General features: G+C 37.8%; 1 protein-coding gene across 1 annotated transcript in view; it reads left to right on the forward strand.

Moving 5' to 3' along the window:
- The window catches only part of Dpp4 (dipeptidyl peptidase 4), an 81,233-nt gene that overhangs the window by 19,244 nt on the left and 39,962 nt on the right, over window positions 1-22,027 (forward strand). Inside the window, exons 3-10 of the mRNA XM_076866842.2 lie at window positions 7,665-7,763; window positions 9,156-9,247; window positions 10,507-10,587; window positions 15,549-15,601; window positions 15,721-15,793; window positions 16,562-16,682; window positions 20,216-20,376; window positions 21,909-22,021. Coding sequence (XP_076722957.1) covers window positions 7,665-7,763; window positions 9,156-9,247; window positions 10,507-10,587; window positions 15,549-15,601; window positions 15,721-15,793; window positions 16,562-16,682; window positions 20,216-20,376; window positions 21,909-22,021 — 793 coding nt within the window. The remainder of the gene's footprint in view (window positions 1-7,664; window positions 7,764-9,155; window positions 9,248-10,506; window positions 10,588-15,548; window positions 15,602-15,720; window positions 15,794-16,561; window positions 16,683-20,215; window positions 20,377-21,908; window positions 22,022-22,027) is intronic.

Here is a 22,027-nt window from a genome sequence, read left to right on the forward strand (position 1 = left end):
TCTCAGTGTAATGGCCTCTTTCTGCCTTATTAGGAATGTTTGCAATTATGAACACAGTGAAATTTAATTGGCTATTATTTTATTGCAGTGAAATTCTTGTTCTTTACATTACTTCTAGGTGCTCTGGGGAAGAGATTCTTTTTTTAATTCATCTTTCTATCCTGGTTGGGTATAACACATGCTCTGAGCAAAGCAGTAATACATACTGTAGCACAGATATAGGGCTTCCTAAATTCTAGGTCCTGAATTAAGCACATTGCAAACATTATCTCATTTAATCATTTCAGATCCCTGTGTGCTTAATAATGCTATTATTTTTATTTTTTTAATTAATAATTTGAGACTTTAAAAGTTCATCCTAGTCCATTTTGCTGGTACAACAAAATACCGCATATTGGGAATTAATAAACACCAGAAGTTCATTTTTTTTTTATAGTTCTGGAGGTTAAGAAGTTCAAGATCAAGGTGCCAGCATTCAGTGTCTGCAGAGGGTCTTCATGCTATGACCTCACATGGCAGAAGAGCAAAAAGGCAGAAGGAGCTAAACTAATTCCCTCCAGTCATTTTATAAAGCACCAATCCATCCATGAGGGCAGCAACCTCATGACTAAATAACTTCCCAGAGCCCTACCTCTTAATACCAAAACAGGGATTAAGTTTCAACATGAACTTTGAATGACATTCCACTACTTGTCCCCTCACATTCATGCTCTGATGTGCAGGAGAGAGTCATTCCATCTCTACAGTCCCCAGAGTCTTACCTCATTCTAGCATCTACTCAAAAGTCTGAAGTCCAGAGTTTCATCTGAATCACAAATGGGTGAGACTCCAGATAAGATTCATCCTGAGGCAGTTTTTTCACCAATTGTAAACCTGTGAAATCAAGAAAGTTATTGCTTCCAAGAATGTCTTGCCTGTTTTTGTAAGCAAGAAGAAAGACATAACAGATCCCAGGTGAGTCCAAAATCCAACAGGACAGGCAACAGGAAGAGGGTATAGTAAATGCAAACTTCCTCAGACAGGAGTGGGCCTGCTGTGTCAGAGGAAGGTTTGAGAATGACCTTTGACTCCATGTTCCACTTTTCAGACACACTGGGGTAGGTCCCCAAGGCTTCACAGAATCCCACCCCCTTGACTTTGCTAATAAGCACAGCCCATGCTGCAACTCTCATGTTGAAGTCTTGTGTCTGTGGTCCCCAGGCTGGCACTGCACATTCATAGATCTGCAGTTGTGGAGTCACTTGGGAAAGTGTGTCCCAAAGGATCCAGTAAGCACTGCCCAAGTTGGGGCTTTCTGTAGTGGTCTCACCCTGTGACACTTCTCTGCATGGACCCCAAGGCTCTCTGAGGCATCCTTTGGAATCCGGATGGCAGTGGCCATGCCTTCTCAGATCAGGCACTCTGTACCTGCAGAAGTAGACTACATGCCACCAAGGTTTCAGGCCTGTACCTTCCAGAGTGGTCATCTGAGCAATTGTTAGGTCTGCTCAAGGCACAAATAGGGCAACTGAGGAGCAGAGCATCACAATTCAGGGAACAGTGACTTGAGTCAGTGCAGGTACCATGGGCAACCCAAGGTCCATCTTTGATACAGTTCTGTCCCCTAGGCTTCAGTGATCTGGGTCAGGAATGGGAGGCACCAATAATCTTCAAAATGCATTCAGGTTTATTCTTCACTGTCTTATTGAATAGTGCTATGGTTTGAACATGCCCCCCAGAGTTTATGCTTAGGAAATTTAATCTCACTGCAAAAGTATTGGATATGGAACTAAAGGGAGGTGTTTGGGTGATGAGCACTCGATACTCATGAGCAGGTTAATGTTTTATTGAAGGAAGTGGTTTGTTAAAAAAAATTAAATTTGGCTCCTCTTTTTCTGTCTTGTATACTTTCTTGATATCTGATGCCTCTGCCATGTGATGACACAGAAGATCCTTCTGAGAAGTGGTCTCTTGATTTTGGACTTTCAACTTCTAGAACCATGAGCCAAATAAACTTCTGTTGCTTATAAATTATCTAGTCTGTGGCAACATGCTATAGCAGCACAAAGAAGACCAAGACAAATAGCATTTGTCTTCCTTCTATACACACGATTCTCTTTATCAAATAATTGCTTGGCCACACCCTTGGTATTCCAAACATGATTTTTTTTTCCTAGCCAAACTGACACTTTTCCAAATCCTTAAATTTATTTTCCTTTTGATTATAAATTCTATCTATAATTCATTTCACTCTTCTCATATTTTATAACAGGCAGTCAGAAGAAATCACAGAACACCCTTAACAATTTGCTTAGAGAATTCTTCAACCAAATATTACAGTTTGTACCTCTTAAATTCTGCTTTCCACAAAGCCCTAGAGCACAGACCTCTTAAAATAACTTCTCAGAAGACTGAGGCTCTCTCTACAGCTCCCCTCTTCTTTTGAGTCCTCACCAGAATCTCCCTAAATGCCCCTTTCATAGTGATACAGGCTTTGCCTAGCATGCACTTCAAAACTGTCCCACCTCTACTCATGACCCTGTTCCCAAACTCATTCCACATTATCAGGTATGTGTTTATAGCAGCACTCCACTTCTGTGGTACCAATTTCTGTCTCAGCCCTTTTGGGCTGCTATAACAGACGACCTGAGACTGGATAATTTATAAAGAACAGAGATTTATTTCTTGACCATTCTAGAGTCTTGGAAGTCTGGGAAGTCAGGTTCCCTGCCTAGTAACATCCTCCTCCATTAATAACATCTTCTTGCAGCTGCTTTCTCACATGGCAGAAGGTTGAAGGGAAAAAAGACCTAAGCTAGTTCCGCCCCCCCAGCCCCTTTTAAAGGGATTATTAACACATTCACAAGGACAGTGTCCTCAAGATTCAACCCCTTCTACAAAAGGTTGCATCTCTTAAAACTACCACAATGGGGATTAAGTTTCAACATGAATTTTGGAGGAGATACCATCACTGAAACCACACCAAAGGTTTAGTAATTTTTCCTAAGGCCCTAAGGCAATGAGTGAGCCTGTATCCAGATTCTCTGATTTCAAAACCTCCAGCTACTCAACCCCTTGTATTTTTGGAATCATCAGAGATGAGTAGTAGTTTGTACATGTTGCTGGGTAATCCAACCACAGGATCTGAGAATTCTTTCAATCAGTTTCTTCTTCTACTGTATGGATTTTTCTGCCTCTGTCCTCATGTCAAGGCTAGTTTGATAGCACAAATTCTGAAGTGACACCCATTTTATTTCTTATACCCATCATAGATAAACCATCAATGTGGAATGTAAAACTGATCATCATACGGAGCACAGGGACTCTATAACCAGATATCTTTTTGTCTGTTTTTAACAACTTTATGCTTGTATGAGACATAAAAGCACATTTCCTGCTAATGTATTTTATTAGTCTTTTTTTTAACCAAAAATATTTTATCTTTGTAAAGTAGAAAGATTGTAAATCAGAGTTTAAGACCGATTAAAATAGTTTTGTATGAATGGACATATGAGTATTCAAAATCTACTGGAATTACTCAGTAAATAATTAATAAAAACATGAAACTACATTACTTTCATATTTGGACTTTATTATTCTGGAACTTCTTTTATTCAGAAGTAATTTTGATCCTAAAGCAAGGATTTGTTAAGATACCACAGTTTGATGAGAATTTATCATGAGGTTAAACACTTTAAATGATGTTAGTTACCTTTTATGACTGATAAAAATGTTCTTTTTTTATGGTTCAAAGAATAGTTGCTCTACCCCCCCCCCCAAAAAAAAAATAAAGCATACTGTTACTAACCTTTTTCTTTTAATTTTTAATTAAGGAAGATTTGAATCTAAGATTTCTGCACGAGATGATGGGTAACATATGATTAACTGCTTCACTTGGCTAGCACAGTGCTTTGAACTGATAAGTCAAATGAACGACATGTCCCAGGCCGCACCAGGAAAACCACACAAGCAGCCAAAGACCTTCATCTGTTGCTGCAGCCGTGCCCTGTCAGTGAACAAGTAGACGAGGAAGAAGAAACATGAGCATGTCCTATAAGAGTTTGACAGGATAGGTTGGAACTTGGCAGCAAACTATGAACTTGCTAAAGGTCAAAACCTGGACTTGGCACTCACATCTCACAGAACTCGCTTATCTAGATGTTTCCAAACTGTCTTCCAATGTGCCCTGCTTATCAAATGGCAAGGCAAAAAAACAGGGAACATTTGTTGCTCTACTTGCTCCAAGTTAGCCATGCTGCTCTGGGACTAGGTAGCTAATAGAGAGAAACCAGGTTACAGGGTTACTGTAAAGCAGTCGGATGAATCTGACTCAAGCCAAGGTAGGGGTAAACCTCACGGGATGCCTTGGCTTTAACAAGAGTGTGCCATCAACCATCATATCTGGGACTTTGACAGATGGATGCACAGGGGCCATCGTGAACAGAAGGGAGTCAACTGTGGTAAAGATGATGGTGTAGAAAAGCCATGGGCTGGTGAGAGAAAAATCCAGGGACATCCCAGGAGGGCGGGAGAGGTAAATGCTCAGTGAGGAAGGCATTGTGAGTGCAAAGTGCAGCCCTCTGGGCACTGGGTGACATCATGGGAATTTGGCCTCAGTTTTTTTCCAGATGTAAGTATGTTGCCCTCAAAAACCATGGGCAAGTATAATTGCAGCACATAGCACTCAAATGAGATAGTACATGTGTGATCTGTTATAGCTGTTCAGTTCATTCCTTTCTCACAAAGTCAAGAGCCAGTGAGAGATGTTCTATGTTGACATGTCTGTTTTGTCATATGTTCACATATGTATGCATGTACACATAAATATATTGTTCTCTTTTCTGTATGCTCAGGTAGATAACTACATCAATAGGTGAGAATAGAGTTGTGAAAGTCTATGACCATCTATACCTCAATTTATACTAATCTGGATTGTGTTTTTTGTCTATTTTAGACTAACAGGTATTAACAGCAGGGCATTTTTCAATAGTACTTATCAGATAATGCTTGTTTTATAATCATTAGATGTATGAAAAAATATCTGGGTGCATACAAACAGTTGAGGGCATCAGTGAAAAAATCCAGATTCATAGATACTAGCCCCAGTGTGAGTTCAAATAATATTTTCTGTAGCACAAATACTTCTTTACTTCTTGTTTGACGGTTGACAAGCCCAAGTGCTCATTTCACCCACTTTCTGTTTTTCTGCTAACTAGCATTAATACCTTACTTTCAAACTTCCATAATGTATTTAACAAACTAGGCTTAAGCAAAATCAACAAAGTGATCAAGTGAAATGTAGCAACGTTATCTATTGAAACAGAAGATTTTATAGGTAGGTACAAGACTATTGCCAGATAAGGTCTACAGGGATAAAATCTCAAGACTACCTTTTGAAAGAACATTTCCTGTTAGAGAATTACCTTCCCGTGAGCTGTGAAAAATTAATAAGAGAAGGTGCTACTGGAGTAGATATAGGAGACCTATAATGGGGCTGATTGTGGGAGTGAATGTTATATACGGGAAAAGTCAAAGATCTGGGAAAAGACGTTAAGCTCTTTGTCAGCCTCTGGGATTGTGGAAGCACATTGGTTCAATTATGCTTGTAGGAAGAAATCCTATGTTAATCAACTAAAACTTTTTGTGTGTGCCTGCACAGTACAGCATTAACCTGTGCTAGGTGTTGAGAATTGATGCAAAAAAAAAAAAAAAAAAAAGACCCTGTCTTAAAAAAAATATACAGCCTAGCTGAATAGAATACTCAAGCAGTCATGGAAAATAGTTATCAATATAAGTCATGAAATAACAGGAGCCAAAAGAGTAAAAGAGCAGAAGTCAGAGGAGGCAGAATTGAAGTCTTCATGAAAGAGGTAGGAGTCAGAGGGTAGCTGGTGGTGACAAATAAGAGAGCAGTTGAAGACATCACAGAAAACTGACTTGGGACAAGAAGTAGAGGTGAGAAAGGGGGAGAGGGTCTCCTGGGTTTAGTGTGCAAATCATGAACTAAGATAAGAGTTTCTGCAGGGAGTAGACATGAACCTAGAAGAGAGAAGCATGTTGGACGGAGGAGGTTGCCTGTTTTAGTCAGTTTTTTCTCTGCTGTAACTAAAGAATCTGACCAGAACAACTGTAGAGAAGGAAGAGTTTATTTGAGGGCTCACAGTTTCAGAGGTCTTAATCTATAGAGGGCCTTTCCACTTCTCAGGGCTCCGGGTGAGGCTGAACGTCATGGCAGCAGAGGGTGGCAGAAGGATGCAGCTCACATCACGGTGATAAGAAAATAGAGAGAGGGACTCCACTTGCCAGATACAGATATATACACCAATGCCACACCCCAGTTCCCACCTCTTCTAGTTACAGGCTACCACTCCAGTTAATCCCATCAGGGGTTAACTCACTGGTTAGACTAACCCAATCATTCCTCCTCCAAACTTTCTTGCATTATCTCACGTGTGGGCTTTCTGGGGACACCCCACGTCCAAATCATAACACTGCCAGTGCCGGGCAAAGGCATTTCTGCCTTCCTATAGGCAATGGAGACATATGGAGAGCTTTGAAGGAAATAAGCACTGAGTGAAAGTGATATAAGAAAAATCTCTCCAATGATGATGCAGAGGATGGATTGGGATGGATGAAGCGGATGGCAGGAATACCTGGAAACAGATTTTTCAGGAAGAATCGGTAGGTTCAATTAGATGGAATCGGTAGGAAAAGAGAAGGAGATATCAAACATGTTTCAGATTTTGAATTTAGGTCCCTAGTAGCAGAATATAGAACCACGCAATGCCACCAAGTTCAAGGAAAAGCAGTGAGACAAAGAAGGACTTCTAAAAGGTCTGATCAGAATGTCTTAAAGGTCTCTGAGGAGCAAGAGGGCTTGGAAATGGACCTCAGGGACTCAGCAGAGGGTTATCTAGTCTGTGCTATCCACTAGAGTACTTAGTTCCATGTCCGCATGTAGGTATTGAACTTGAAATGTGCCTAGTCAAATTGAAACATGCTGAGTAAAAACTCACAGATTTGAAAGAATTAATATGAAATAAGATTGTGAAAGAACTCATTAATGAAATTTAATATTGATTACATGTTGAAAAAATATTTTGGATATATTGACCTAAATAAAATATGCTATTATGATTCATTTTATCTTAAATGTTTTTCAAGTGTGGCTCACATTTGGTTTCTATTGGAAATTGCTTATCTAGATGTTCACATTGAAGCTTACCAGTACTGTGAACACATACATATGCTTTATATGTATGTGTTAATTGTTTTTGTTTTGTTTTTTTTTTTTGCCATACTGGGGATTGAACCCAGGAGTGCTCTCCCACTGGGCTACATCCCCAGCCCTCTTTATTTTTATTTTGAGAAAGAGTCTCGCTAAATTGTTGGGGCTGGCCTCCAACTTATGATCTTTCTTCCTCAACCAACCAAGTCACTGGAATTACAGGCATGTGCCACTGCACCCAGCTTAGTTAAATGCATTTTGGTATCAATCATCAAGTATGAAATATTTCAAAATGTGCCTTGCATGAGTGTATCTCTACATTTTCGTGAGCACTTATAGAAAAGGAATTCTATCTCTTCCTTTGATATTATAGAGATCCATTTGTTCATTTTATCCAAAGCTTAGGTTATTACATAGTATTGAACATTGCATTCTTTTTTTTTTTTCCTTCAACCAGCCGATGATGCCGCAGCTGACAGTCGCAAAACTTATTTGCTAACTGATTACTTAAAAAATACTTACCGAGTGAAGGTTTACTCCTTGCGGTGGGTTTCAGGTAAGAATATTTTTTAATGGAGGTGCAGATTTTTATGCTTATTTTCATCCTGGTTAGCTTGGGCTGTGGGGTACTTTTATGGCACTGAGAAGATATAATTCTTGCTTTTAAATGCTCACCATCTCTAGCAGTCAGAGAAATGCAAATTAAAACCACCCTAAGATACCATCTCACTCCAGTTAGAGTGGCAGCCATTATGAAGCCAAACAACAATAAGTGTTGGCGAGGATGTGGGGAAAAGGGTACACTTGTACACTGCTGGTGGGACTGTAAATTGCTAAGGCCAATATGGAAAGCAGTATGGAGATTCCTGGGAAAGCTCGGAATGGATCCACCATTTGACCCAGCTATCGCCCTCCTCGGACTATTCCCTGAGGATCTTAAAAGAGCATACTATAGGGATACTGCCACATCAAAGATCACATTGGCACAATTCACAATAGCTAGACTGTGGAACCAGCCTAGATGCCCTTCAATAGATGAATGGATTTAAAAAATGTGGCATCTATACACAATGGAGTACTATGCAGCACTAAAAATGATAAAATCATAATATTTGCAGGGAAATGGATGGCATTAGAGCAGATTATGCTAAGCGAAGCTAGCCAATTCTTAAAAAAACAAATGCCAAATGTCTTCTTTAATATAAAGAGAGCAACTAAGAACAGAACAGGGAGGAAGAGCATGAGGAAAAGGTTAACATTAAACAAAGACGATTGGGGGGTGAGAGAGGGAGAGAGAAGGGAAAACATATGGAAATGGTAGGAGACCCTCAATGTTACACAAAATACATAGAAGAGGTTGTGAGGGGAAAGGGGGGGAAACAAGGGAGAGAATTGAACAACAGCACAAGAGGTAGAGAGGGAAGATGGGAGGGGAGGGGAGGGGGGATAGTAGGGGATAGGAAAGGTAGCAGAATACAACAATCACTAATATGCCATTATGTAAAAAGGTGAATGTGTAACCGATGTGATTCTGCAATATGTATTTGGGGTAAAAATGGGAGTGTAATCCAATTGAGTCAAATGTATGAAAGATGATTTATCATGAGCTTTGTAATGTTTTGAACAACCAATAAAAAAAAAAAAAGAAACTTCTGGAAAAAAAAAAACTTCTGGAGAGTATTTTTTCTTCTACTTAGGGTGCAAAGGGAAAGAAACAAAGAATTTCTTTGACATGGAGTATCAAAAGTTAAATGCAAATTAAAACCTTGACATTAATGATGGAAGAACGAACAAGTACTAGTGTAGTAGTCACCATTCACGTTTTCCCAACCTAGAGATATTTAGTCTTTTTGTGAACCAAAATTTTAAAATTTATTGCATAGTTTTTAGCTTATGCAAATGTTTGACAGCAACCTGAAAGACTGATGTGGATCTTTTCTCTCTTCAGATCATGAATATCTCTACAAACAAGAAGATAATATCTTGCTATTCAATGCTGAAAATGGAAACAACTCCATTTTCTTGGAGAACCGTACATTTGTATGTTTAACCATATAACTAAATCATGCATGAAATTCTGGGGATTTCTTCATGAATTCTATCCTGTTTTCCATGAGTACTCTCCTTTCTCATTCTGTTGGACTTTCTGCAGCATACAACGCAGTGGATCTTTTTCACCTTCAAATGCTCCCTGTCTTTGCTACTTTTTAGTCTCCTTTGATGAATTCTTCTCCTCTGCTCATATATTTACATGTAAGTGCTCCTTACAGCTCTCTTTACTCTCTGACCTCTTTCCTCACTTTGTATCTGTTTGGGGTGATTTCATGCACTTCCACAGCTTCTGTGCTCTTCCCTCTAGTTTTTGACACTAACCTCTTCCTCGGATCCAAATTTCAATTTCCAATAGCTAGCTGGCTCCTTCCCAGGGATGACCTGCAGACCTTTCAAATTCAGTATCCCAAGCTTAACTGGTTATCTCCGCTTCACTGTCAAAAACATCTTATTTCTCTTGCCAAGTTTCCAATCTTGGTAAATAACCTCTTAATTCTCTTCCCAGTCAAACTAGAAACATCAGATTCGTCTTTGACTCTCCTGACATGCCCTATAATTAGCTCCTCAATAAACCCTATCAATTCCCTGTCTGAGTACTTCACAGATTTCCATTTCCTCTTGATAGCCTTGGTTTAAACCCTCAATTAATCTTATGGTAATGAGTACTCTAACTTGTGCATATCTATTCTGGAGACCAGATCACTTAGCACTGCCCCAATCCAGCCTGATACAAGTCCCCTGCGTGTGTTATTTTAGACACTGTGTCATGATTATCTTTTTTAAAAAAATGATATTTATCACTTCCACATACAAAAGCAGGTCATAGTTCCATGTCTTATATTTAAGTCTCAACTCTTCCTAATTTGATGCCCTTGCTCCTTCCACTTTGTGGGCACACCCCATGCTATATTCAGGTTACCCACATCCCTTAAACATTCCTCAAACCTCCATACTCTTCCCCACACCTTGGGTTTTGCTCATGGTGCTCCTTCTACTGAGGAAGTTCTCTCTCTGCTCCTGATCCCCACCCTCACAGCTATCTTTCCTTGGTTAGATTTAAACCTTTCTAACACTGATCTCTTGCCCACCTCATATTATGTATGGTCTTCTGTGTGGGTTACTGTGCCATCTCTCCTGGGTGCTCCCAAGGCACACACCATGTGTCTAGAAGAGCACCATCTATGTAGTAAGTGCTCAGTGATGGTGGTTACATTGTTCAACTTTTCTTTCTTCTCCTTGATTGACAGGAAGAGTTTCCACATTCCATTAGTGATTATTCAGTATCTGCTGATGGATTGTTCGTTCTCTTAGAATACAACTATGTGAAGGTAAAAAAAAAAAAAAAATGCTTTCTGTGACTAATTTAAAGAGGTGGATGAATACATTATTTTGTAACTAATTTCAGTGTATGCATGTTTTAAGATGGACACCTAAGTAGTATACTAAAACTCATTAATTCAACACCAAAAAATTGTTCTTATTCATAAAAGACAAATCCAACTAATGTTTCAAAAGAAAAAAATATTTTCATGTTTTCAAGTACTATGAAGTATAATTAGTATTGAATTGTAGATACTTATAAGTTGATTAAATTTAAAAAGGCATTTATTGATAATTTTAAAGTTAGTATACATGTCTGACTTGTACATTGGTTGATGTTACTCCTTATATCTTTTGTCTTAGCTTTACATTTAAGACCTTCAGGGAATATTTACTTTGAAAAGTTAAACCACTCATTCTCCGGAAAAGACTCTAAGATGCCTCAGACCTCCTCCCAGCCCTCACATCCCACCATATACAACCATTCTAAGGAAGAGAGCCTCTAATCTGACCACAAAGGTCCTACCAAAAGCACTCAGTCTGCTCCAGTCACTCACTCAATGTGGAATTCTCACACACTCAGGAAAAGCCAATGCTTGATCACACCTCCTCTTTATGTTTAGCATTAAAAAAAAAATCAATGATAACTTTGCAGCTTTTTAGTAATTCATGGAGTTGACAATAGCTGTCAAGGATAGGAAGTTTTAAGACATGTAGGAAAGATTGGAAACCTGTAGAGATACTCTGTATTGGAAATGGAATACACAGCTGGGAATTCCCATCCCGGACTTTTACTCTCTGGGACAAATAATATCAAATGTCCTTATCTCACACACCAACACTGCTGTACTCGGGCCAAGCAAAGCATTCCATACTCCATTTACCATCTCAGGATGGAGACTCTCAATCATAATATTTACCCTGCATCCACAGTGCTGAGCTCTGTTTCCTGGATATGAAGACTCTCTGATTATATTCTGCTAAGCCCATCAGCTATAAGCAAATCAGAATCCTATGGCAACTTCAGCATATCTATTTTCAATTAATGGATTTGTTTGTGTAAACCACTACTTCTTATAACTACCCATAAGATGAAGTCACTTGAAGAACTTTTTAAAAATTCTCAGTGTCTGGGTTCAATACCAAGGTCAATAAATTGCAGTCTTTAGGGTAAATCTGACATCAAAATTTTATTTAATGTTATAGATTATTCTAATGGGCAACCAGAATTGAGAACCACTGAATAACAGTTGCCCATGTTAAAGACTAACATTTGAATTTAGTGCATTATAGTTATACATAATAGTAGGTTTCATTTGACATATTCACAAAGGCGTATAACATAGTTTTCTCCATTTTTACCTCAGTACCACCCCTTTCCTTCCTGCCTTCCCCTTACTCACTTCCTCTACTCTACAAGTCTTCCTTCTGTTTGTTTAATAGAGTTTTATGGGCAGCATAAATCTCTTCATGACGAAATCTCAGGAAACATATTCAGAAGAAAGAAAAGGCTGATTCTATTACATTTCCTTGGTGCTCACTCTCCAGTGTTCTTTTGCCTTCTCCAGGATAGACTTAGTGCATCCAGAATTATCGATTATCACTTCTAGGTAGTGACCGCAAATAAATGAGTCATAAATAACTGAGTAAATGGGTGTCATCCTCCAGCCTGACATAGAGGCTATCCCAGCATCTCCTCTCGTTAGCTTGTGCTCTGGAGATTATAAGTGTCTTGTCATCTACCACAGGGTGGTAATGTTCCATAGCCTTACTTTACACGCATTCTCATGGATCTGAGACTGTTGCCATAATTATCCCCCTTTTCCTAGAAAGAAAATGGAAGTTTAGAAAATAATCTTGCCTGATGTTACACAGTAGAGACTTAAATACAAGTTAGAAGACTCCAAAGCCTTCTCTTAAACATGATTTTCCTTATCTTTACATTTTAATTTCTCTTGGATACCATGTTCTTTGGCCCATTCTTGTGGTAGTCTCCACTATGAAACTCAGCCCAAGACCCACCTTTCTACGTAAGCCTCTCTCCCTCCCTGAGACCTGATTTATAATTCCTGCTTCTCCTCTCTGGCTTCATTATATCTCTTCGCCCATCACACTGTGATTCCCTGATGGTAGTTCACTTGCCCATATCCCCCACTGCACTAGGAGCCGCTCTGGGAGAGAAATGTCTGGAAGATAATAGCTGCCAGTCTTCACAGACTAAATAGACTGATAATTCTGTTTAAGAGATGAGGTAAATGTACCAAATATTTTGCATTTCCTTTTATACCCATGATGGTTTTGTCATTCCAAAATGATCTCAGCCCTTAATATTTCCAGCCGATACCACACCTTTTGGCTTAGCAACTATTATGCTCAAGGTTGCCTAGAAACAAGTATGGGGTGTGTCAGAATAATCCAAGATTCGGGGAAAAAAAAATGTGTGATGTACGAGAAGGGCAATTTGATAAATAAATACTTGTTAACATGGGAACAGAAGGGGAGGAGAAATGACCAGTAGTTATGTTCAGGAGCCCTGACCTTGTGTCTCAGCTCTGTTATCATGTAGCTGGTTATCCATGAGCTGCTTATTTCATATATCTCATCCTCAAGGACACAGTTTGAACTTTATTGTAATTTCATTTATTTCTTTTACACCTACCATGTAGCTCACACTAGATTCAAGATACGTAAAGATGAGTAAGACCCAATTTTTACATGTAAGAGTATGGTGGGGAGCACAGATATATGGACAAGGAATTTCTTTTAAAATGTTTTATGTTTATCATACACATAAAGATTATAATTTTTATGAATACAAAGATCTCATCATATACAGACTCTTTTATCTTCCATCATTTCCCCATTTTTTGTTTGGCTCCCCAGAGTCTAGTGTATATCTCTCCATATTTTATATTTTTCTCCTTGTTCATATAACTGTGTGAAAGTATATGGGGATTCTTTTTAGTTATTGCTTATTTTACAAAAATAAGATTCTATTTCTATTCTTTTCTGTAAGTTGCATTTCTTAATGATACTATGTGGAATTCCTTCCAAGTCATAGCTCTAATTTATTTTCTAAAGAAATTAATAGGCTTTATATTTTTAGAGCAGCTTTAGGTTTCCTGAAATTAAGCAGAAAATTCCTAGATGTTTCTCATCCTTTCTTCTCCAGTTTTCCCTACTATAGACATCTTGCGTTAATTATGGTACGTTTGTTACACCTGACAAGACAATAGCAATACATTATTATTAACTCAAGTGAATAGTTTACATTAGGCTACGGTCTGTGGATTTAGGCAAATGTATGATGTGAATCATCATTATAGTATCAAAAAGAGCAGTTTTACTGTGCCAGAAAGTCCCCTGCCTTCAACCTATATGTCCCTCTTTATCCCCTTTATCTCAAGCAACCACTGATTTTTTTTCCTGGTTTTGTCCTTTGGTCTTTTCCAGAAAGTCATATGGTTAATCCAGTGAACAGCACTTTGCATGGGCCATTTCACATAGCAATATGTGTTTAAGGTTCTTCCAGTCATTTTTGTGGCTTGATAGCTTATTTCTTTTTTGCTGTTTTTTTTGGGGGGAAGGGGGGAATACCAGGGATTGAACTCAGGAAACCTCAACCACTGAGCCACATCCCCAGTCCTATTTTGTATTTTATTCAGAGACAGAGTCTCAATAAGTTCCTTAGTGCCTCACTGTTGTTGAGGCTGGTTTTGGACTTGTGATCCTCCTGCCTCAACCTCCAGAGTCATTGAGATTACAGGCGTCCACCACGGCGCCTAGGTACTCATTTCTTTTTATCACTGAACAATATTCCATTGTATGAGTTTATTACAGTCTGTGTTTCCTTTCACCTATTGTTGAAGAATATCTTAGTTATTTCCAAGATTTGTCAATTATGAATAAACCTGCTGCATACGTTTGTGTAAAGGTTTTGCGTGTGTGCAAAAGTTTTCACTTATTTGGATAAATAACAGGGAGTGCACTGGTAAAATTATTTGGAATTAGAGTTTTATGTTAAATTGTTTTGTTTATGAATTCAATTTGTTTATAAAGTGTAAGATTTCAGACTTTTATATCACTTTTCTTAAGTTTTCTCAAGGAATTTTTATTTTTTATTTTTTATGGTTTTTGTAATTTATTGGCAAAAATTTTCCTAATATTCTCATGGTCTTTTGATGCCTGGAGAATCTGTTGTGATGTCCCATTTTTTGTTTCTGATATTGGACATTTGCATTTTCTTTCCTTCTCACTTTCCCTATGTTAACCATTTTACTAGTCTTATAGAATCACTTTCTGATTTTATCAATTTTTCTCTATTATGTGCTTTCTATCTAGTTATTGCTCTCAAATTTATTTCTTTTCTTCTAGCTACTTGGTGTTTAGTTTGATTTTCGTTTTCACTCTCTGCAGATGGCTGTTAATAACTTGATGATACTTGTATTTTAATTTTAGTACATATTACTAAGTAGATTTCAAAAAATCTATAGCACTTAGCATTTTCACCATCAATCTACAAAAGTAAACATTTTTTCCACGCTGCCACCAGTAGAATCATGTCTTATAAATATTTTGCAGGTCTGTTGGGTAAAAAGTACAATTTACATTTTCCTAAAGAGACACTCTTATATAGTATGCCAAACGCTAGGGCTAATGTTGTGTAACAATTGATAGCTCATTTATATTTATCACTGACACCTTGGCCCACTGTGTTGCTGGGAAGGCACCTTGGAGGAGAAATGCCAAAGCAAGATTGTAAGTGAAGATCAGAGAAGTTTGTACCAAACGGCTCTAGGATACTTAGAAATTTTAAAATTCTAGGAATCTAATTAGAGAATTATAATATATAGTGAAATTTGAGAGTTATACAATAACATCTTACCATACCTGTCCTCTTAAGCTCCCATAGTAAGTGACCAAACTGTTAAGAAGTGCACAATCCTGAAATGTTTGTTTTCTCTTATAGCAATGGAGGCATTCCTACTCAGCTTCATATGACATTTATGACTTAAGTAAAAGGTCAGTGAAATTTCTCCATGAAATCTATGAGACTTTTCTAGTGTACTTTGTTTTTTCTAAAAGGAAATCCCACTGTAAGTTATTCTTTTGGTAATATTTCCTTTTTATCTTTTTTCCAGACAGCTGATTACAGAAGAGAGAATTCCAAACAATACACAGTGTATCACATGGTCACAAGAAGGTCATAAATTGGTTAGTGAATCTCTCCTGTCATCAGAAAAATATTGACCCCAATATTTCGTATGCAGAAGTCACTAACCCTGAAACAAGGCAGACACCTTAGGAAGTCAATAATTCACTATAAAATATAGTGCTATTACCCAAGACAATATTTTACTAATCTGACATAATAAATACAATTCATGAAAGTTTCCAGATTTCTATTAGAGAATTATTTGTTCTCTGGAAAAATGCTCATTGAACTGAAGTTCTAATTGTCTATTGTGCTTAGATATTGTTTGAGTCACACATGCTTTCTGCTAGTTTGGTGAACTTCTGAGTCACTCTAGATATCTTCATATTCGGTGGTGCAAGGAGAGTGTCAGAAGCCCCAAAAGAATTTAAATACATAGATGAAATTCTTATCTGCAGTGGAACTTCCCTCTCCAAGAATGCAGCTGCACTCCCCTGCTCCCACCCCAAACAGAAACCCACAAGCTCATATCATATCGTAGAAGAGGTCCAGTCTGCTACTTCTCTGCATACTTTAGCATGCAAATCACAATATTTGTAAGAGTCTTATTTTAAACACATTAAGAATGTTTTTAGTATTATTTGGGGATTATGGTCTGTGTAGTTCTCATTTAAGAATGGGACGGAGGGAGTAAATGACTCTTGCTCAAATTGACTCTCTAACTATGGCAATCCTTAGACTTCTATAGAGAAAAGTATTTTTAAGACTCCAGGATAAAATATAGCATGTTATTATTGATACCCAATAAATTTTCTTATCTCTTTTAGGCATATGTTTGGAACAATGATATTTATGTTAAAATTGAACCAAATTTACCAAGTCAAAGGATCACATGGTCGGGAAAAGAAGATGTAGTATTTAATGGAATAACTGACTGGGTTTATGAAGGTAGGGACTAACGCTTTCTCAAATCAGAAAATCTATAAGATTTTTAAAATACTTAAAAATTTCTTTTAAAGTCGAGGACCCTTGATGGGATTCAAAATAAGCTGCATTTTTTAAAGTGTCATGAATCTAATTTAGAACTCACAATACCAGGTATCTCAGGGACCAACAATGTCTTCACAGTAACCAGGGCTGCCTCTGTCCCAATGGTCTCACAATGCTCCACTTGTCTTTGGTTAACTGTGACAAAGGGCCTTTCTGTGTAGGTAACTTTTCTGGCTTTAATGAGGCACAAAAGTTCCAGATTAATATCAAATGTTTCTCTAGTGAGCCCAACCTAACCCAGAAGTTTCTAAGGAAAAGTAATACACCCGTAACATTCAAAAGGATGCTAAAATATTGTCTGGTGGTTGGCAAGTATCAAGGAAGAAAGAGTCTGTTTTATAGAGAATCTGTGTTCACTTGAACTTGGACAAATTGTGATTTTTTTCAATTTTAAAGAAGAAAAAAGTAATTAGAAAGGCTTAGGAAAAAATGAGTAAAAGAATAAAACGAAAAGAGTTTAAAAGTAACATTCTGTTTTTAGGAAAAAGTTTTAGAAAAACTATTAGGAAAGCATTGAGAAACTTAGAAAATATTAGAAAAACATTTCCACATCTACAGTTGCCAAGATAAAAGGCATTTTGAGGCTGTTCCAAACTGTTCATGAGGTTGCCTCATACTTATTAGAAAGACTCATCCTTATTTCATCCTATTATTTATTCTCTTCATGCTTAAAAAATACAGTTTTAGTTGATGATTTAATTTTGATGCTTATCCTGTCCAAGTCAAGTTTGATTAAAGGATGACATTATAAGAAGACCATAAATATTATTAAAAGAAAGATAAATTTCCATTGTCCAGAAGGAAGTGTTTGAGTAAAACTTTTAATGAAATTTACTAATACTAGCTTTTAGGGGTTCTTTAAGAGTTACATAGCATAGCATAGGTAATATAGCATGGTGTAGGTGATACTCAGGGCTTATCAACATTAAATGAGCAAAGTGTCTTCCCCAAGCTGTGACCCTCCCTCAGGAAGAGCTGGATTCTCTAAGATAAGAACACAGCTAACATGCAACATTCTTTCTTTTTGGTAGTGGGTACTGGGGATAGAAGTCAGGGGCACTTGACTACTGAGTCACACCCCCAGCCCTGTTTTGTGTCTTATTTAGAGACAGGGTCTCACTGAGTTGCTCAGCACCTCGCTATTGCTGAGGCTAGCTTGGAACTCACAATCCTCCTGCCTCAGCCTCCCAAATTGCTGGGATTACAGGTGTGTCTCACCACGCCCTGCGCAAATTCTTTCTGAGGTAGATAATTTTATGTATTTATAACTGAGCCATTACGTATAAAAGAATGACTTCACAGCTCCAGTGTGGCCCTTTTTCTAAAAATGACTCTTCAGTCCACAGAGGTAACTTCATTATCTTATCAATATGGAAAAAGAGCCCGCACAGTGGCACCCGTCTATAATCCCAGTGGCTCTGGAGGCCAAGGCGGGAGGATCAAGAATTCACAGCCAGTTTCAGCAAAAGCTAGGCACTAAGCAACTCAGTGAGATCCTGTCTCTAAATAAAATACAAAATAAGGCTGGGGATATGGCTCAGTGGCCAAGTGCCCCTGAATTTAATCCTGGTAACACACTATCCCCCACCACCAAAAAAAGAGAAAAATATATTCTGCCTTCCAAACAAATAGTAGTTGAAACATCACCTGTACCTATATGTACAAGTAATTTTACAAACCAAAATCATGCTTTAACTGTACTGATTTTTTGCCATTGAAGCTGTATTTTAAACTAAAATCAACAGGTAAAAGATGAGGAATGAGATGTCAACTCAGTACATAAAGAGGTTCTGAGTGGAAACTTGACTCAGTCAAAAGGCCTGCATTTTTAGGCAATTTACTAAATCTCTTGAAGCCTCCGTTTCCTCTTTGTTTAATGGGTTATGAACAGACTCTTTTAGGGATCTCTATGAAGAACAAGTTAGATGTGTTTTATAAATTATAAATGACTATAGGAATGTAACTCAGTGACATAGGCATGAAGCCATTAAAGAGGGAATAGGCTGCCTTTCCAAAGGAGAAATACAGCATAACTCAGATCTGACCTGGGTTAGTTCTTGCTTCTACTAATTATTAGCTTTGTGACCCTAGGCAGGTTTCCTACTCTCAGTAAGCCTGCCTCATTGTGTTCATCTGTACAGTGGGTTATTGTGAAGATTAACTGGCACAAGTGCCAGTAGTTATCAATGTCTGGTACATAGATAGTGCTCACCAAATGTCAGCTGCTCTTTAAAATAATTCTTACAGTTTATTGTTACAATTTGGACTGCTACTGCTGCTATTGTTATTATTGAAAATGCATTTTTTAAATATTTATTTTTAGTTTTGGTGGACACAATATCTTTATTTATTTATTTATTTTATTTTTTGTGTGGTGCTGAGGATCAAACCCAGTGCTCCACACATGCTAGGTGAACACTCTACACTGAGACACAACCCCAGCCCTGAAAATACATTTTTAAGCAACTTGTAAAGACGTCTTGCCGTGGTCAGACAAGTGATTGAGATACAGAATTTCCTACCCATAAACTCTAGTTTCTATGCTTTTGCGTTTATGTCTGCATTCATATCATCACATAAGACTTGTGGATTAAAGTAGAAGTCTCCACTCAGTTTACCTGAACCCTTCACTTCCAGCTGGTGAAAGAGGGTTAGACGTTTTAAGAGCCAGAGATTGAAAATCCCCTGAGTCGACCTCATAACTTCAGGGAGAAGCTGCCTCTGTCAGATACTAAGAACAAAGCCAACAACGTACTGCAAAGCAAGATCTTTATTTCACTTTTTTCCCTTATGACCTTCCTCCCTCACCCACCAGCATATATACCAAAGGAGGGTGTGAAGCCAAGGGAGTCTTCAGTTTCTAAGCTGGGCAAAGGAGATGTTTCTCAGTAGGGGTCTCATGGAGCTCTTGCCATTCTAAATCCATCCTTCCCACACCTTGTTTGTGCCAAGAGTAGTAAGCTCTGGGCACCATATTGGTTTGATAGCCTGGAGCTACATACCACCCACCAGTACCCTGCGGGCTCAGTACAAACTCAGCCCAGTTGGGGAGAGTATGCTGGCATGTTGACTGTTTGAAAATTAGAAAGGAAAATCAGCCTCCTGTGTGAAATTTACTTTTAGTATGTTTTGAGGCATAAATTTAGAGGATTACAAGATAAAGAAAAAATGTAGAGCTTATATTAAATATTGCATGCTAAAATATTCTAAAATGGTCCAATGGGTTACTTATTTTTACAATCCAGATATATCCTCAAAGATTTTGTTTTCATTCATTTGTATTACTCTGATTTTGGAAGCCCAGCAAAAGCAAAATGCTTCATTAGTTGAACTCTACTGTAATTACTAAAGCTAATGAGAACAATATTTTGAATGCCAAAGCCAATTTATCAGCTACTTCTTGTAACAGAACAATTTATGTCTTTTTTCAGAGGAAGTCTTCGGTTCCTACTCCGCTCTGTGGTGGTCTCCAAACAGTACTTTTTTAGCATATGCCCAATTTAACGACACAGAAGTCCCACTTATTAAATACTCCTTCTACTCTGATGAGTCGTTGCAGTACCCGAAGACGGTGCAGATTCCATATCCAAAGGTCTGTGCTCCCGTTCGTTCAGTGGTTCTGTGATTTGATGGGAAGAGAATGGTTGCATTTAATCCCTTCCTGCTAATGAAAATATTGTCAGTCTCTCTTCAACAGCTTGCTGTGATTACTCTTGCTGTAGTCAACAGCATCTGGCAATTTTAAAGTATTTTTATTATCCCAGGAAAGAGTGTGATTTAAGGTTTTGTAATTTCTCCAAAAACTTTGAGAAATGACAAGCAGAAAAAGATGGTGAAAATGCTTTTGAGAGAGGTAGGGGGATGAAAATGTTTGAATGAAGGAAAAGAGAGGCTGTAATTGAATCAGAAGCTCATCTCATTTGTAGAAGTTGGAATGTGCCCGAGATGAAGTTGAAAAGCTTGGTTATATATCAGATTGTATTACTAATTAACGGGCTGCAGTACATGACTAGTTTTAGTGATTCTATTATAGATTTGGCACTAATGTCAGTTTTGCACATCCTACATTTGTAATAATAGTGTCACATCTCGATTTTCAAGATTCTTCTCCACCATCCAGCATGCCTGTTTATTAAAATTGAGAGCTTGGTTAAACAGTAAAAATCAGGGAAAGGAGAGGCTAGAAGGGAGCCAGGGATTCTTCATTAGTAATATCATAATAATGGTCACAGTGTCATCTATCAGAAAATCTAATAAAGTGATTTTGCTGTAAGCAATTTGGAAAAAGAGATTTTTATTTTTACCAACTCACTTAATTTGCTTTATGAAAAGCTGCCATTTTAGGAAGGGAGAGGAAGTTAAAAGGAAAAAAGATCCGAGACTAAATATGGAGATGTGTTTTCAGTGGAATGTTATTTTTTGATGAGCAAAACTGGCAAAAAAAGAAAAAAAAAAACACCATAAAATGCTCTCACTATAAAAAATCATATTATTTCTAACTAATCTGTCAATAGGATATCTGTGTGTATATGTGTATATTTAAAAAGACTTTCTAAGCTTTGTCATAATATTGACTATAAGACTCTAACATGGTGAACCTGAATGTGGAGTAGAAATGGTGGCTGCCTAATTAGCATCATTGGCTCAGGTACTAATTTTACTTGGTGGACTGTGTCTTTGGCAGAACACAAGGTGCTCTTCATAGAGACCACCAAAGACATTTTGTCCTAGGGAGTCATGGTATATTTGCGAATGATTGAATCGATTTTAAGAGATTTATTCTTGCTTACATGATGTACATAACTGATGAGTGTATAAACGTTCATTATTTAAATGGCAGTGCTTTGGACCTTCAAGTTTTACACATACACACACACACACACAAGTACATAATATGTTTCTGCCTGAATATGAAAAGGTTCCATCTCCTGACTCTCCCTTATGTTCATTTTATTCACATTAAATTGCTTTAAAGTGTCATTTGTTATAATTTTAGGGCCATAAAGCCCAGCCATTTTTGTGCAGTTTTAAGTTCTGTAATGACTGTGTGCATGTGTGTGTGTATGTGTGTGTGTGTGTGTGTGTGTGTGTGTGTGTGTATACCAATTCCATGATTATTCCTAGGCAGGAGCCGTGAATCCAACTGTAAAGTTCTTTGTTGTGAATATCGACTCTCTCAACTCCACCACCAGTGCCATTTCCATGGAAATCACTGCTCCTGCTTCTGTGTCATCAGGGTAAGG

This window comes from Callospermophilus lateralis, chromosome 9 (assembly GCF_048772815.1).
Source record: "Callospermophilus lateralis isolate mCalLat2 chromosome 9, mCalLat2.hap1, whole genome shotgun sequence".
Classification (NCBI taxonomy): Eukaryota; Metazoa; Chordata; class Mammalia; order Rodentia; family Sciuridae; genus Callospermophilus; species Callospermophilus lateralis.